At 53.1% G+C, this 16,662-nt stretch overlaps 2 protein-coding genes across 5 annotated transcripts; one reads left to right on the top strand and one right to left on the bottom strand.

The window, feature by feature from the left end:
- Positions 1 to 1,440: 1,440 nt before the first annotated feature.
- LOC121095999 (MAD2L1 binding protein) lies at positions 1,441 to 3,681 on the bottom strand. Its single transcript, XM_040611431.1, has 2 exons — positions 2,668 to 3,681; positions 1,441 to 2,030 (listed from the first exon to the last, which is right to left on the bottom strand). The coding sequence occupies exons 1-2, from the start codon at positions 3,673 to 3,675 to the stop codon at positions 1,500 to 1,502; spliced, it is 1,539 nt and encodes a 512-aa protein (XP_040467365.1). The 5' UTR covers positions 3,676 to 3,681; the 3' UTR covers positions 1,441 to 1,499.
- A 30-nt stretch (positions 3,682 to 3,711) lies between these two features.
- Positions 3,712 to 15,174, top strand: GTPBP2 (GTP binding protein 2). Of its 4 annotated transcripts, none has more exons than XM_040611428.1 (12): positions 3,712 to 3,791; positions 6,882 to 6,908; positions 7,529 to 7,713; positions 8,018 to 8,126; positions 8,669 to 8,866; positions 9,141 to 9,315; positions 9,891 to 10,110; positions 10,538 to 10,673; positions 11,054 to 11,112; positions 11,868 to 12,039; positions 12,302 to 12,466; positions 12,891 to 15,174. In XM_040611428.1, the coding sequence occupies exons 1-12, from the start codon at positions 3,738 to 3,740 to the stop codon at positions 13,086 to 13,088; spliced, it is 1,698 nt and encodes a 565-aa protein (XP_040467362.1). In that variant the 5' UTR covers positions 3,712 to 3,737; the 3' UTR covers positions 13,089 to 15,174. The 4 variants fall into 4 exon arrangements, with proteins under 4 accessions (XP_040467362.1, XP_040467361.1, XP_040467359.1 ...); XM_040611427.1 differs by lacking the exon at positions 3,712 to 3,791 and adding an exon at positions 4,290 to 4,528 and having other exon boundaries at positions 9,894 to 10,110; XM_040611425.1 differs by lacking the exon at positions 3,712 to 3,791 and adding an exon at positions 4,291 to 4,528.
- The last annotated feature ends 1,488 nt before the right edge of the window (positions 15,175 to 16,662 follow it).

Below are 16,662 nucleotides of genomic sequence, written 5' to 3'. Positions count from 1 at the left end.
ATTTCATTCAAGAGACCAGGAATTACATATTCAAGTGGGCAGCTGCACATAAGGCAGCTTTCTTCATTCTAACAGTTTTTCCCCTATAGGTAGCTTTAGCAATTACCACGCTATGTAAACAGATGTTTAATGGATAGTAAGGCAAAGACAGCATTCCTAGTGTGCTCCAAGCTCAAAAATATCAACTTAATTTCCTCTTAGTTCTTTATCATTCCATTCCAAATGGTAAAGTTAAAATATGCACCAAGCGTAGCAGGTTACTTCAACCTTTACTCTCATTTCAAATTATTCTTATCACACCATCATGCAATTTTTGCTAGCAAGAACCTGCAAGCAACCTTGCTACCAGTAGGCTCGAGTTTCTCTTCAAATGGGATAGAGCTGTTTAGCTCATTACATTACAGATACTTGAGTAGCTGACTGAAGGTTAAGTCCAGTAGACACCTAGTTTTGACACACTGTTCAAAGCTCTTAAGTGTTGCTCACCCTCCCTCCTTCTCCCATTCTGCACTAGACACCAGGCCAGAAGAAAGGGCTCAAGTCCTGCTCCCAAGTAACACATTATGACTTTGAACAGGAATTTGACAAGTAAAGATAGTGCTGAACTTGACCACACTCACCTCACCGCCTCTTCACATTTCATAAACATTTAAGAGTCTACGACTCTAAGACTTAGAAGTAAAAGCAAGCAAGAAACTAAGTTTTATTGTTGTTGTCTTAAGTGAGAACAAGCTAGCATGTTGGAACAGGAGTCCTAACTTCCTCTGAAGAGGGTTTGAGCAGAAACTGCTTGCTTTTAGTTTTAACTGTATATCTGATTGTCAAGGCTGTTGGACTAAAGGTTAGTAAAAAATAGGAAGACTTGCTTCCCCACTTCCACAGGACCAATCAACCTCTTTTTGTCACCAGTACAAGACCTCCCAATTACTCAGAAGTCCCACTCTTCAGATTAAGTAACTGAAATTGAGTTACGGAGAAGTCTAATTTTATCAAATAGATAGGCAAACACTTGAGTACTCACTCAAGCCTGATCAGACTACAAAGGTCTCCTTTTACAGGTAAGAATGGCTATAGCCTTTATAGTAAAGGCCAAGTGTATTAATAGTCATGTACATTACCTAGAGTCCCAAGCAATCAGCTAATTTAGTAACGGCCACATTAAAACTCGGGAGGGAAAAGATTTATCCAGTATTTGCCAGCTCAGCAAGTACACAGCAGGAAAGTTTTACTCCCAACACACCAGTTAGTCTCCTGTACCATAACTCAGGTCCCCAAAGAATCACTGTATCTTTGTGCAGCTGTGCCTTAAAGGGTATTTGCTTTCAACAACAATTCAGGAGACGAAAACAGATGGACATAGTTAAACTACAGGAAGTTAGTAGATGCCCTGAAAAAAGGATCCAGACAGACAAGAATACACGGTTATATTTGATAAAGTTATCACTTAAAGCAACACCAAAGTTTATTCAATATTTCATTAAAATTCTACAGAATGTAGGTCATTCATGAAAGCCTTTCAGCGCCACTGGTGCTTGAAACCAGACATAGTCCTCCCAAGCAGAAGTCGCAAGCTGACGAGCCGAGGCATTTACGTTGACAACTCCATCACAGGATAAGTTAACAGTTAGCTTCCTCCCTCGGGTCGGCACTTTATAGTTGAGCTTGGGCCGGAACCAATCAATACCACAATCACGGTGTCCCTGGACCATAACAACAGTGCCCATGACAGGGAGAGCCTTCAGCTCACTGAAGACATCTGCAACAAAGAGTGAGTGAAACAGCTTGCGAACACAGGATCCAGTTTTAAGGCTCTGCTCAGCGCTGCCCTCACAGATGCCCTCCAAGTTGAGCTCATAGAGCTCCTTGGGGCTCATGACATTGCCTCCAAGCAGAATAAGAACCCGAGGAACCAGAGACAAACTAAACATTATTTCCAAGTGATGGAACATTTCCTCCAGTTCTACCAGCACCTGCTGGCACTTCTTGCTTGCCAGGTCCATGGAGGGTGGCTTCTTCATCGCTTCTCCATCCTGGAAAACGAAGCCAAGAAAGATCAACCCATTTCATTATTAGAAAACATTAGTACCAACACATGCTTCAGAAAGCGTGGCCCATCCCATCCCTGAAAGTTAAGGAAGGTTCAAGGGTTTATGTGCCTTTTAAGAGATACAGGTACCCACATACAGAATCAGGAGATCCAAGATGAACACAAATGGCTGCCCTATAGCTACTCAGTTTAAATCTGAACCATGCTGCTGAGGAACACCCGCAAGAATTACAAACTCCATCTTTTAAAGATCAGCTATCACTCCAAAAACACTTACCAGGCTTTTTTCTTAAAGTTGCTTGAGTAACAAACAAAGCAGTGGCATGCTTTGAGCACAAAGTGGAACAACAAGAGATAAATAGCAACTTTTTGAGACCTTTAGCCACCTAACCTGAAGGTTTTTTTAGTTGTTTGTGGGTGGTTGGTTGTTTTTTTTTAAATGAAGTTGTGGTAACACTTAAGGATACAGCTACAACCGCACTTCATTTTAGAAGCGTTTGGCACATTAAAATACAGTTTCCTGAGCTAGAACAGTTACCGGACATGAAAAACCCCAAAAGCCGCAGCCCCTGTGGCACGGCTGCCCCCAGACCCAGGGGTCCCGCCCGGGGGTCCCTTACCTGCGCCGCCCGCCAGCAGAAGTGGGCGAGCTGCTCGTAGGGCAGCGGGAGCTGGTGCCGCTGGTACAGGACGTGCTTGAGCAGCTCGCAGGCGAAGCGGCAGCAGCTCTCCCGGCTCACAGCGCCCGGGAACACCACGGAAACCATGGGGTAGGCGACCGGAGGGCTGCTCTGCCGGGTCTTCATCTCGTCATCACGATCTAGGGCCTCAGCTATGAGAAGCGGGGACGCCGAAGGGGCCGCTCGGGCGGGAAGAGGCGCCACCGCAACGCCAGGAGCCGCCATTTCTTGGTCAACGTAGAACGGCCAGCTGGGATTTGAACGGCCGTGTGCGCCGCTCGGCATCATGGGAGCGGCGGCGCTCCCCCCGCTCTCGGGTCGCGGCGGCGCTGGCGTTATGTCGGCCAGGGGCGGGCGCACCTTCAGCCCCGCAGCTCGCCGCGGCCCGGCGGGAGGGGGGCCCGCAGGCAGCCCGGCCCCGGGCAGCGGAGCGGAGAGGGCTGACCCGGCCGGCTCGCTCCTCCTGCCTTGGCAGCTGTGCGGGGAGCAGGTCCCGGGGCCGCCGCTGAAGTGGTTGGTGGGGCTAACGGCCGCCGCGCTGAGGGGGCACCGCTGAGGCTGCGGCAGGCCCAGGTGCCCGGGCGCCGTGAGGTGCGGCTGCGTCCTTGCAGGGCTGCCCGGGGGGCTCCGGGAAACGGGCCGACTGGTTTGGCCCCCGCCCTGCGCTGGAGCCCAGCCAGGCTGGCCGCCCTGGGGCCTGGCAGCCTCGCTGGCTCCGGGCCCTGGCAGCACTCCCTTTGGCCTGCGGCGGGCTCTCCTCCTCCCGCGGCCGGGAGGCTGGGAGCGTGCAGCGAGTGGGAGCCGCCGTGTTTGGAAACAACGTGTCCGCAGCCCCATTGGGTGCTGCCGCCAGGACACGGCGCGGCGAGGGCGGTCGCTGCCGGCGGGGGGCGGGAGGAGCCGCTCCCCGGCGAGGAGGGTGGGCGAGGTTCCTCCGCGGCAGCGCATGCTAAAAGCCCCAAAGAGTGTTAAAGTTGTAAAGACTAACCGGGCGCCGCCCTCGCCAGAGGATGCGGTGGAGAAAAATGAGGCTTGGCGGCGGTGGGAGACGGGCCAAACGCTCGGTGAGGGGATGCGGCGCACGGCAAGGTGGTCTTGCTGTCGCCCCCCGCGGCAGGAGCTCTGCGACCGCGCTGTGCGTGAGGTACCGCCTGTGCCGAACGCCCTCAGTAACGTTCCAACGACGCCAGTAAGAAGCGGGCGCCGAACGGCCGTTGTCACCCAGTGAGGCCCCGCCCCGCCGCGAGGCCTGTGAGCCGCGAGAGGGGAAACCGTCGGGCACGAGCGGGTCCCGCCCGGCGGGCCCGGGGCAGCGGCAGCACACCTTGCGTTGTGCGCCGCGGCCGCCAGGGGGCGCCCTCTCTCGGACTCCAGCTCCCATCCGCCCCCGCGGGGGGAGCCCATAGGGGAGCGAGGGGGCGCGCCGCGTGGCGCGCCGGGAGCTGCAGTTCCGAGGGGGCGGGGCGCGGGGCCTTCTGGGAGCCGTAGGCGAGCGGGACTCCGTTTCCCGTGGCGCCGCGCGGCGGCTGCTGACGCCGGGGCGGCGGGGCCGGGGCGGGGAGCCCGGGCGGGGGAGCGGGCGCCGCACCGGGGCGGCGGGGCCGCGCCGGCTGCCATGGACTCGCGGGTGTCGGAGCTGTTCGGGGGCTGCTGCCGGCCGGCGGGCGGCGGGGCAGGCGGGGTGATGCGCGGGCGCGGGGGTACCGCGCCCGGCGGCGGCGGCAGCGGCTCGAAGGCGAAGAAGAAGAACGGGCGGAGCCGGGGGGGGAAGGCCAACAACCCGCCGTACCTGCCGCCCGAGGTGAGCTCCTCCGGCCGGGCCGGCGGCCGCCGCCGCGTCCCGTCAACCGCGGAGGGGGCGCCCCCCGCCCCAAGGCCTGGTGTCGCGGGGTCCGCGCCGCTCCTGTCAGGGCCGGGCGGGTCCCGGGGGCGGGGGGCGCCGCCGCTGCGGGGCTGGAGGGGGCGGAGGGGTGGGGTGTCCCCCCGAGCAGCTCGGTGCGACCCGCGCCTGCAGCTCCCCCACCGTCGCGGGTTTGGTCGCTCGTCAGGTTGGGGGCTGCTTCTGGAGAGGCTCGGCCGGGGGTCCCGGCGGGGTCGGGCTGACAGCCCTGCGGGCGGTGCTGCAGCCCCGGGCCCGCGGGCGGTGTGCCCTCCTGCCCCGCTCTCCCCTCCGGGGTTTGACGTGGCAGCACACTGTGCTTGTGTCCCCGGTGCCAGCAAGCTCCTCGCGTGGCCCACCAAGCCCTGTCCGTTATTAGTGTCTTGCTGCCTGGTGTCTGTCTGTGGGTGCTTTGCCATCTGGGAACTAAATAGCTTCAGAAATAAAGATTTGCTCAACTCGTAGTCCCGAGCATCCTGTTCGCATCTCTCCCCGAGAGCCAGTCTGGTGGGTGTAAGTCCCTTTCCAGCTGCCAAACTCATAGGCATTGCTCAGCAGGCTCTAGTGACTCCCCTTCACGGCTAATTTGACAACTTTTCTTACGCAGAGATGCAGATGGTACTGACGGTGTGAGGCACTTGCCTCTTGCAGCAGGAAAAAATGGCATTGGTAGTAAATGAGTGTGTTGGTTAGTTCAGGCAGTTGGCACCGTGCTGATAGGGCTGTCACCGTGGGGAGCATTACATTGCCCTGGAGTCAACTGCTTGGTCCTACTCAGTGAGCTTTCTGTAAAATCTGTAAGATCCTGCGCTGGGAGGGAGCGATTCCTCCAGGAGGCAGGGCTGTGACTCTTGGCAAGACAGGAAAACAGCACTTTGCTACTGCTAGATCTTCTCCATGGGCAGGATTGTCCCCTGCAGCCTCAGTTTAGTTTCTGTGTCTTTTGAGCTGGAGGCTGGACAGCCCCCTGTGGTTTCAGCACAGCTTCCTGGCCCTGGCTACCCTGTGCAGTATGTGGCCCAGCAAGTCTAGGCTTGTTGCTTTCCTAGTCTCAGCTGCCTTGAAGGAGACCCACCCCCTTATTTAGATGACAGCACAGTAGGTGAATGTGTTTTTCCTAGAGCTGCAAAGCTGGTCGATGGTAAGAGAGGAAGACCTTCTGCAGGTACCCTTTTCTCACTGCGTAGCTCCGCTACCCGAGAGCCGAGCTGACAATTCAGAACTTCCTTCTGTTGGCCTTTTGCCACTGTAAACAACACTGTGGTTAGGAACTGAGCTAGAAGGCAAGGAGAGGGCTCTTGCCTCTCCTGACATGCAAATCAGTGTCCAGAGGAAAAGGAAGTGCTTAGTGTTGGCAGCCCCATTTAGTCTGCCACAGTACTTGGCTTCATGCAGGCTCCAGCACCTTCTCAGCGGTCCTTAGACTGAATCAGTAAGAAAATTACTTTGATATTGGCTAAACGTTCTCTTTGTAAAACTGGAGCCTGTTGTGGTTGGAATGAGCTTGGTGAGCACCCGGGCCTTTCTGTGACAGCCCAGTCCAGCTCCAGCCCTTCCTGGGAAAGTTCTGAGCATGTTGTGGACAGACAGTCCCAATCAAGTCTGGTTCTCCAGAACTGCCAGGCCAGTGACCAGCTGGCTGTACTGCAAAGAATTCAGTAGCTTGTTTCCTTATGTATGTAGTCCTTTTTTCTTGCAGAGAGAAGATATGCGAGGATATGGAAAGGAGTCAATGAAAAACTAATTTAGTGAGGGAGGGTATCAGTCTGCAGGAGAGCAGGCAGTGACTTTTGTTCCCAGTCTCCTGTTTCTGTGCACATTGGGTGGATGGAAGCTGCTGGATAGGATGGGAGTGGGATGCTCTGGGTGGCATTGTGGGTCATGGATGGGTGGTGGAGAATACTTTTAATCATCTGCTGGCCTGTGCCTTTTTGAAACTGGAACTCTCTCTCTGTGACTGTTAGACCGGCCCTATTCTTCACTGGCAGTAAAAAAAATATCCCAAAACCAGCATTAGCCCCCACGTCCCTCTCTAGTTTTGTCCTCTGGTTTCCATGATATGGGATGCAAACAGCAGAAACAAACCTAAAGTAAGTTCCAGTTGAGCGTAGGAATGAATGGCAGAAGAGCCTATGACCTAACGCTATATTTCTGCCACTTTCCCTCTCTCTGAAACCGTCAGCATGAGCTGCAGAGTATCTGGGCATCTGATGCCTATAGAAGTCCCTGCTGGCACAGCATCTAACCTTTCTGTCTCGTTTCATTCTCTGACCAGGCGGAAGATGGGAACATTGAGTACAAGGTGAGCCTCTTGAAGTTGCAGAAGGAGGTCTTCCTCCCAGAGGGTTATTTGGCAGTGAGTAACTTTACCAAACACAGCATATGGGAAACATGTCCAAGGAAAGGATAGAAAAGTGGACACTCTACTAAGGGTCTATCAATCATCTTCTGTATTTGTGCCTAGCAATACCCAGTATGCTGAGCTGGAAGAATTTGATCCCAGTACTCATTTTGAGGAATCTGGTTTAGGAGATGAGGGCCACTGTGTTTTTCCTGAAATCTTCTTCCTTTTGAGAGAGAACGGCAGGTGTCCCTGAAAATCATTTGTCACTTTCTTGTGGCTTTTTTGCCATTTGCACTTACTTGGCTCCTGTGTCACAGAGCAGTCCCACAGCAGGCAGGGTACAGATCCCTTTGGCAAGATGCAGGAAAGTTCTTCTACCATATGTATACACCTTTATGAAACCCTTTCTCATCCGTCGTATGGCTTCTGTGCAGACACTAACTTGGGTTGTGTTTTCTAGAGGTGGGTCAGAGCTGGGGGAATTCCTTCATGGTGTTGGGTTAGGGAGTTGCTGGCTTGGGTAGTGGGATTCCCTCTGCATACAGGCTGTGACTGTAACTACCCCCTTCATTAAACAGCTAAAGCTAGTGAATCCCTCGCAATATCGCTTTGAGCACCTGGTGACACAGATGAAGTGGCGACTACAGGAAGGCCGAGGTGAGGCTGTCTATCAGATTGGTGTGGAGGACAACGGGCTGCTGGTGGGCCTCTCAGAGGAGGAGATGCGTGCCTCACTCAAGACACTGCGCCGTATGGCAGAGAAGTAAGTGTTCCCTTTCATCTGCAGGACCCACAGGCATAAACAGCCTCCAGTAGAGAGGCTCAGCCCCAGGAGTCCCCTGAGGAGCCAGTGGCTTCATTCTACAAAGCCCCTGTATGACTGAAATTCCCTCATTATGAGGCTCTGTAAATACAAGGGCAGTTATGGGGCTTTTGACTGGAAGCTTGAGGCTCCTTCCCTGCTATCCCCAGCTTCCATCCCGTTTGCTTTGCCAGCTGTGATTCTAGAGGTGCAAGAGCTGCCAAGTACAAGTGTGTCTCAGTCCTTCCTTTCATGTTTGTGGCAGGGTTGGGGCTGACATTACGGTGCTGCGGGAGAGGGAGGTCGATTATGACAGCGACGTTCCAAGGAAGATAACGGAGGTCCTTGTCCGAAAGGTGCCTGATAACCAGCAGGTAGGGACCTGTGACTTGACCATTGTCTCCTGCTGGAGACTTAAAGGCTTCATACAAGCAGCTTCCTTTTGGAATGGGAGTCCAAACCCTAGAGGCACTTTGTCATAGATTGGCCCATAGCAGATGCTTTAAAGAGCTTCCAGAGAGAGGCTTGATAACGCTTTTAATCTCCAAGATTGTGGTTGAGGCAGATACCAGTAGGGGAGATTGCCAGGATCAGAGGTGCAAAATTATTTCACTTCTATGGCAACAGTTCTGGTGCAGGCTAGTGTGCAAACAAGTAAAAATTTAGAGGTCCTGCTGCAGCAGATGGCCTTTTTTGTGATGTCAAAGCCTGATGTGTCACATCACAACTCCAGGGAGTGTATCAGGACCCCTGGGCAGTTTGCTGGGAGCAAGAGCAGAATGAGCAAGATTACACTGCACAGTGTCCATCATGTAAAGAAGCTCTTTGAGGCACATCTCCACTGCCATGTAATGTTCATGCACTCCCAGCACAGCAGCAGCAGAGTTTCCTGATTTCTCTGTTCTTCTTCCTGTAGTTCCTAGACCTGCGAGTAGCTGTGCTGGGGAATGTGGACTCAGGGAAATCAACCCTGTTGGGTGTCCTAACACAAGGAGAGCTGGACAATGGGCGGGGAAGAGCACGCCTCAACCTCTTCCGGCATCTCCATGAAATCCAGTCAGGAAGAACGTCGAGCATCAGCTTTGAGATCCTCGGTTTCAACAGCAAAGGAGAGGTGAGGGAGTGGGCTGCTGAACTCAGAAAGCTGGAGGAGAGTAGGACTACCCTCCTGTTACAACTGTGAGTGGGACATGAGAGAAGTGGCACAGCTCTGTGCCTCTTTAGCTGAACCTGAGTGCTACTTGTCCATTTGCAACAGGCATTGTTTCTTGCACCCATGGTGAATGATCTCTCCTCACTAATTCTGAGGTGAAAGTGGATAGAAGAGCTGGGTTTTCGTCATTTGCCTGCTGGGGCTCCTTCTCTTACCAAGTCCTTATGTTCCTCAGGTGGTAAATTACAGTGACTCCCGAACAGCAGAAGAGATCTGTGAGAGTTCTTCCAAAATGATCACTTTCATTGACCTGGCTGGCCACCACAAGTATCTTAAGACAACCATCTTTGGTCTCACCAGCTACTGCCCGGACTTTGCTATGCTGGTGGTTAGCGCCAACACTGGCATTGGTGAGTGTTGCCCTGCCTGCATGGACTGGCAGAAATGTGTGAAGAGAAATGGAGAATGGGGGCAGTGGGTCCTTGTTAGCTGGGAACAGCTGTCAGAAAAAAAAATACTATTCTGGAAGCAGAGCTGGGATCCTCTTAGACTGCATTAAACTGTACCCTGGATAGAGAGGCTTTGTTTGGAATTTGAGGCTGTGTTTGTCAGAAAAAAACCCTAATTTTGACATATGGGATGCTGAATGCTGAAGCCTTGTAAAAAGGCAGCTGGAATTCTCCCACATCTTTCCTTGACATTTTTGTGGCTGTTTTCTGGCAAACTCTTGCCCAAGAATAAAAATTACTGCATCTTTCTGAAGCACAGAGATCAGTCACAAAAATTCTTAGTGGTTTTTATTTTTCTGGACTGATGTTTGGTTTCATTTAAAAGATAATTTTGCTTTTTCATTGCCTGATGAACTAAGCAGTTAGGGTGAAATCTCTAGAGTGGGCCTGTGGGAGAGCCAGGAGACACAGCTGTCGCGTAAACAAGCAACAGTGATGACTGCTAGTGTACCTACACTCTCACATGTCTCCTGCAGCAGGCACAACACGAGAGCACTTGGGCTTGGCCATGGCCCTCAAGGTCCCCTTCTTCATTGTCATCAGCAAAGTTGACTTGTGTTCAAAGGCCACCGTGGAACGGACAGTGAAGCAGCTGGAGCGAATCCTGAAGCAGCCAGGTTGCAACAAGCTCCCGCTGCTTGTGAACTCAGATGATGATGCTGTTACAGCAGCGCAGCAGTTTGCACAGTCTCCCAAGTAAGGGACCATTACTTTTCTCTGCTGGGAGCAGGCAGTTCAGACTGGGCTGCTGTGCGGAGCTGGGGAAGGGCAACTACAGGGGAGGCAACTGTATCTTGAACATCTTGGTTTCTCATCAAGTTTCCTACCTTTGCATTCTCCAAGAAGGCATTTTCTTCTCCCAGGCCTTTTTCTGGGCTCTGGGAGCAGAAGATGCCTGAGGCTTCACTGGAGTTACTTCTCCATGACAGAGGTGTAGGGGACTGGTACCTCAACCAACCACTGAGGCAGGGGTTTACTGCAGAGCTGTACCTAGCCAGTGTGCCCTCCTGCTCTAGCTTGCAGTCTCTGTCCTCTTGCTGCACTCAGTACATTCAGAATCCCAGCCATCTTCTTCAGCTGCACTCTGGCCTTCTGTTCATTCCTGCCTATTTGTGTCTGACAGCATCACCCCAATCTTCACACTGTCCAGCGTTTCTGGGGAGAACCTGGATCTCCTAAAAGTCTTCCTCAACATCCTTCCTCCACTGACCAACAGTAAAGAGCAGGAAGAACTAATGCAGCAACTCACAGAGTTCCAGGTGTGTAAGGGAGGTTTGTTTCTAGTTCTGGTACTGCACTCTTTGCTATGACATGTGACAAACATCTGGGGGATCTGGACACCATGGGTAGAGACTTGGTGAACTCCTGGACTATTAGGAGACATTAAAGAAAGGACTTGTTTCTTGAAAAAAGCCTGTTAGGCAGGGCTCTGTCCTAACCAAGGGATGCCCATCTCAGGGGTAAGATTGTTTCTCTGGTTGCCGCTTCAAAGGCAGAGGTTCCTCTAGTGGGAGGTAGTGGGAGATGTCTGATGACCAGCAGAGAACTCGCCTCCCTCCGCACAAGGGGTGGGTACCTTGTCTCATTCTGGAGAACCTATTTCAGTTGTCTGAGAGCTCATTCTTGTGCCTTGCTGCAGGTCGATGAAATTTATACCGTGCCAGAGGTGGGGACTGTTGTGGGAGGAACTCTGTCGAGGTAAGTGAGGCCAAACAGACCAGTGTGGGTGTGAATGGTTGCTGAAGTTCCCACAAGGTTAGAGTCATCTGCTGTAGGTGTGGAAGCAGCGTGAGGCTCAGTCCTGACTGCTGCCAGGTGACTGGGCCAAGTGAGGGTAAAGCCCTACAGGGTGCTGGGAGGTGCCATGAGCAGACCATTGGTCACGTGGTGGCAAGCAGGAGTCTGCTCTAAAGTTGCTGGATTAGGAACGTAACCGGTAGCATGCTGAAGAAAAGCATCCTGGGACCCAGAGTGGACAGAGGTTAGCCATGATCCCAAGGCCTCGCTTTCCTCCTTCCTCAAGCAGGGGGAGGAAATGTAGAGGGCAAGTCCTCCGATCCCAGCAGAGGTTATCTGCATGCTGCCCCGTGAGAAGGCAGCTGGCCCTCAGTGTTTCGGAGTGATCAGATCAGGTGCAGGCCACCGGTGCATCCACACAGAACAGGTGTCAGCTACAGTCTCTCCAGCAGAAACAATGCAGTGTGGCGGAGTGCTGGGGACAGAATGGGCCCTGTCTGTACCTGGTATTCTTAGAAGTGATAATGTGGCCTCTGCTTGTGTTGTAGGAAATCCCTGTTCCCATCAGCTTTGCTTCCCTGTTAGTTGGTCCAGGGTAAGGGTCTAAGGACACTCACCTCCTTGGCCCTGGGTGAGTTTGTGCGGATTGATCTTGGAGGGTAAAATTTTTTCCTTGTCTCCTGATGAGCTCTGTCCTACTCTTCTGCCCTGGGCAGTGGGATCTGCCGAGAAGGGGAGAACCTGGTGGTTGGTCCCACTGATGATGGGAAGTTCCTCCGGCTGAAAGTGTGCAGTATCCAGCGCAACCGCTCTGCCTGCCGAGTGCTGCGGGCTGGGCAGGCGGCCACGCTGGCCCTTGGACCCTTCGACCGCTCCCTGCTGCGCAAGGTGAGTGCTGCTGTTGTCAGGTTGCTCACTGGTCCAGTGAGCAGGACTGGAGGCTTCCCTGTAGGTCCCCCGTTGGTAGGGTGGGAATGAAGTACAGATGTTTGCAGGAAACTTGCTGGAAGGGGAGGAAATGGTCAGACTACAAAGTAGGATGAGAATGGGGTGCAGCCCAGGTTGCAGAGTGATGTGTTTGTGGCATTGGGGGCTGTTCCCAAGCAAGGGGACTGGTCCTAACTGGTCTGAGCTTTGGGTTGTTGTGCAGGGCATGGTCATGGTGAGCCCAGAAATGAACCCCACCATCTGCTCCGTGTTTGAAGCTGAGATTGTGCTGTTGTTCCATGCCACGACTTTCCGGAAAGGGTTTCAGGTGACGGTGCACGTGGGGAATGTGCGACAGACTGCTATTGTAGAGAAGATCCATGGAAAGGTAGGCATGGGAGGAAAGGGAAGATGGACTTCCCTGCGGGGTTTGTTGGGATTCCACCAGGCCCCCTAGTAAGGCTAGGGGCTACTGGTATCTTTGAGTAGCTGTGTCCCTTCCTAGGAGCACACTCCATCCCCTTCTCCTGCCCATTTGGTTGCTTTTCTTCCCAACATGGTAAAGAATTCCCTCCTTGCAAAACAAGCAGCATAATGAACTACAGCAAGACCGAAGAGAGGTGAACTCTCCGTTCTCCAGAGCTTGTGTCTTCCTGCTTCCTCTTGTGCATACAATAATGGGAAGGGCTTAAACCATGCAGTCTGAGGGAGGCAACCTCCTCATTTGCCTTATCTTCTCAGCATCCACATGCACCTCTGCTGCATGCATTGGTATGGTGGATGGGTCTCAGCTCTCTCCTTTTTCTTTTCAGGACAAGCTGCGGACAGGAGAGAAGGCAGTTGTCCGTTTCAGGTTCATCAAGCATCCTGAATACTTGAAGATTGGAGCCAAGCTGCTTTTCCGTGAAGGAGTCACCAAAGGCATTGGGCATGTCACTGACCTCCAAGCCATCATCACCAAAGAAAATGGTCTGGAGGAGTCCCTGGGGCCTGGACAGCTGAGCTTCTGACTACCACTAGGTCAGAGAGATCTCCACTCACCAACACCCAGGGAGAAGGATGGAAGCTCCCGTGGTTCTCCGAGTGATGCCTGGAGCTGCTGCTGTCCCGTTCTAGCGTGGGTGTCCCTCCTCCACACTGTGAGATGGAGCCTGGGAGAGTTTCTTGCATTCAGTGCCGTATATGGGGCAAGTTAAGCATGTTCTCCACATTGTCTGCAGCTTCCGTGACCCTGCCCTCCTTCAGAATAGATCAGAGGCACCTGCAGACCTGGGCAGGCAAGTTGTGGCTTTGTTTACTGTTTGAAAATTACTGGTTGGGAGGAGCAGAACCCTTGAAGACTAGCAGTAAAGAGATGGTTTTCCATCTCTGGTCCCTTTTCTGCTCTCTGAAGCACTGGGATGACAACAATCCTCTCTTGAATCATCCTGCAGCACATCCTTCTGGGCAGGGGATGGAAGAGGTCCTGCTACCCACAGCAGGGGTTTGGTTGAACCTCTCAGAATGCGTTCAGGACACTTTTTAACCGTTTTAATCTTGGTTGGCTTTAATCTGCTGTGTGTCCGTTTGTGTGTTGGTTTTGCATTACTCCAATCTGAGTGTCTTAGTGTTGGACAAATGTTCTGTTCCCCACTCACATGTACATGCTCCTTCAGCATCCCACTTTCTGACTCCTGGGAAGCTGTGGCTGCTCTGAGTGGCGCAGCTTCCTGATGTAACGTCATGAAGGCAGCGTTTGCGCTTCCATCCGTTCCTTGCAGCAGCTGGGCAGGAGGCCGTTCTGTGGAGCGGAGCGGGGCCTGGGTCTGTGCTGGCGTGTGCAGGTTGTTTCCATGGGTGTTCAGCTGACGGTGTCATCTGCACATTGGCAGCAGTGGTTTGCAGTGGGCTCCCTGGTGTGGCTGTTCCAGGTCCCAGCCCAGCTTGCTCCTCACACGCTTGCCTTAATGTGTGAGGAGGATAGGCTGCATTACTAACACAAAATCAGGTGACTTGTATTGTTTAGATGTGATTTGACAGTGGCGTGATTTTATTTGTTTCTCCTGGAGGAAGAACTCTTTTCTTTCCCTTGCCACTGGGGTTTGTTGTCAGAAGAAAGCTGATGTTGCCAGCAAGGACTCTGTGAACAAAGAGTGGAGCACGTTTGTCTCCCACTCGCTGTTGTGCAGCTCGGCTGTGTAGCCTGGAGGGTGCAGCAGGGGCTGTATGGCTGTACATAGGCTTTTGGTTTTATTGTTGACTGTTAGACCAAATGTGTCTACTGTGAGCAGCAGGCCTTCAGCCAGCCCTGTTGCATGGTGTGGTGGCCTGCCAACCCTGACTGAAGAGAAGGGCGAGAGCCTGTGATAGCACTTGGGCACCCAAACAACCGTTCTGCTACCGGGAGAGCAAGTTCTGCTGCTGGCACAGGCAGTGCCTGCGGGGCTGCGTGGCCCGTGCTGATCTGTGGATGTCGCAAAGTGGTGCTCTCCGCTGGGCTGGGCTCTAGCAGGTGGGGAGGTGGCAGCTACACCCTGCAAAGAGCGTGCTGAGGCACGGGGAAACCAGTGAAATGGTGATATCAATGAAGGGATTCAGAGGCAGCTTGGTAGTGACAGGAGTGGCCTGTCCCTCGGGCGGAGCACTGACTTCTTCTGCTTCTCCCCCATCAGCCCAGCAGTGAGACAGGAGCTGCTGGCTCAGGGTCACTGCTCAAGCAGGATCCCTCTTTTTTTCCTATCCTGGCAGTGGTCTGGGTGTTACGGTGGTGTGGTCTTTCACCCATGCCTGCAAGAAGGACAAGCCCCAGCTGCCAGCACGCTCTTCCCTTTGGTGCTAGTGGGTCACAAAGAAAGCTGCCTGGGGTGTGCTGGGGACTCCAGCTGTTTGCAGCAGCCCTGATGTTTTCTACTCCAAAGGGGGCATGGGTGCTGTGACCTTCTCTGAAATAGCTGATGGCTGGTCTCACCTCATCCCTGCCATCTGTGGCATGACTGTTCTTGGTGCCATGCTCTTCATAATTGCTGTTTTGTTGTCTTGAATTTTTCTAATGCTGGGGGTTGTCACTATTCCCCAAGCATCTATATATAAATGTACAGAATAAAGATGTTTTATTGAGCTTGCTGGCTGAATTGTACACTGAGCGAGGGTGGAGTTGGGCTCTTGCCCTGCTGCCCTTGGAGCTGGGTCATGGTTGGAGATGGCTGCCCTTCACCCCTTCCTAAGCTTCCTGCATTCAGCCCTATAAATACTGCCCTGTAGCGTGGAAGGAATGCACGCGTGCTGCTGTTTACAACTGTGCTCTCCCAGCTTATCTGAGCAAGCCTGGGTGTGCAGCCTGGGGTGACAGGCAGCCACGTCACCCTGAGCACAGCACTTCAGGCTGTTGTGGGCGGAACAGGCTGTGGCAAGTGCCTCCTCAGCCACAAATTCCCCCAGAGCCTAATTAAAGGGATGCTTTCTAGGGCACGCATCTAACTGGTGGTTTATTTTTATAATAGCTTTGACCTTACCAAGGGGTTCACAACTGCCGTCTCTCCACGAGAACAAGTTGTTCCCTTGGGACAAGCAGAGGCAGAAAGGCTTCCCTGTGGAGGTGGCTTGTGTCACTGAAGGGATTTGCCTGTTACCAACATGGTTTTGTGTCAGGTAGTGACATCTGTAGAGCCCAGTGTTGCCAGACACTTAGGAAACCAGATGCTCCACTGTCACAGGAGCGTAAGGCAACCCTGCCAGACTGGTTGCTATTTCTCTTTGCGTGAGGACTTGGGAAACTTTGTCACTTTGCAACGTGAGGACTGTCATTAATGGGAGTGACTCTGTAATTCCTCCCTCTGCTGCTTACCAGCAGAGCTGCACGCACCAGAATGAGCTGCTTGTGCTTCCTGAAATGTCACAACTGTGTTGTCAAGTATTAAACTCCTACTGACAGTAATGCAGGACCTTCCCAGCACAGGCTGTTTGCTGGAAGGAGAGCAGCTCAACGGCTGCGAGTAGGATGGTGTAGTTCAGAAAAGAAGGGGAAACGGCACATGCGAATACAGCTGCACTTTGCATCATTATCTGCTGCCCGAAAGGCGCTCTCCCTTGGTCAGGGAGGGGAAGTCTGCAGCTGATGAAACTCGGCAAAGTGCGTTTCCAAACCCCACCCAGTGCTGCCTTTGACGTAGCACGTTCCCTCCTCCTGCCCCACGAGCGGAGTTCAAATTATTGGCAGCAGCACTTGTGGCAGAGGCTGGCGGGCTCCAGGCAGCTAGCTGCGTAGCACAGAGCTGAGCCCTGCCAGGCAGCTGTGGGCAAGCACATCTCTTGCCCTGGAGCCCATCTCGCCCTCTTTCAGTGCTTGCTTGTCCCCTCCATGATGCTCTTTGTTGGCTGTTGTAATTTGTGGAGCACTGGGGCGGCCACTCTGATGTGAACTGTGGCCCAAAGAGTTGAACAAGGCATTTGGCAGTGCATGATCAAAACAGATACTGATCAAGTTGCGTGTAGTATTACTCAGAGTCTGGGAAGGAGGAAAAATGTTATACACCCTTTCTGCAACAGAGGAAAGCTTTCACAGGTCTGTGTGACTTTTGGGTATGCTTCCCGTCCCTTCATGAGTAC

The sequence above is a fragment of the Falco naumanni genome, chromosome 12 (assembly GCF_017639655.2).
Source record: "Falco naumanni isolate bFalNau1 chromosome 12, bFalNau1.pat, whole genome shotgun sequence".
NCBI lineage: Eukaryota > Metazoa > Chordata > Aves > Falconiformes > Falconidae > Falco > Falco naumanni.
The sequence above is the reverse complement of the archived record's forward strand: the minus strand, read 5'-3'. Positions and strand labels throughout refer to the sequence as shown.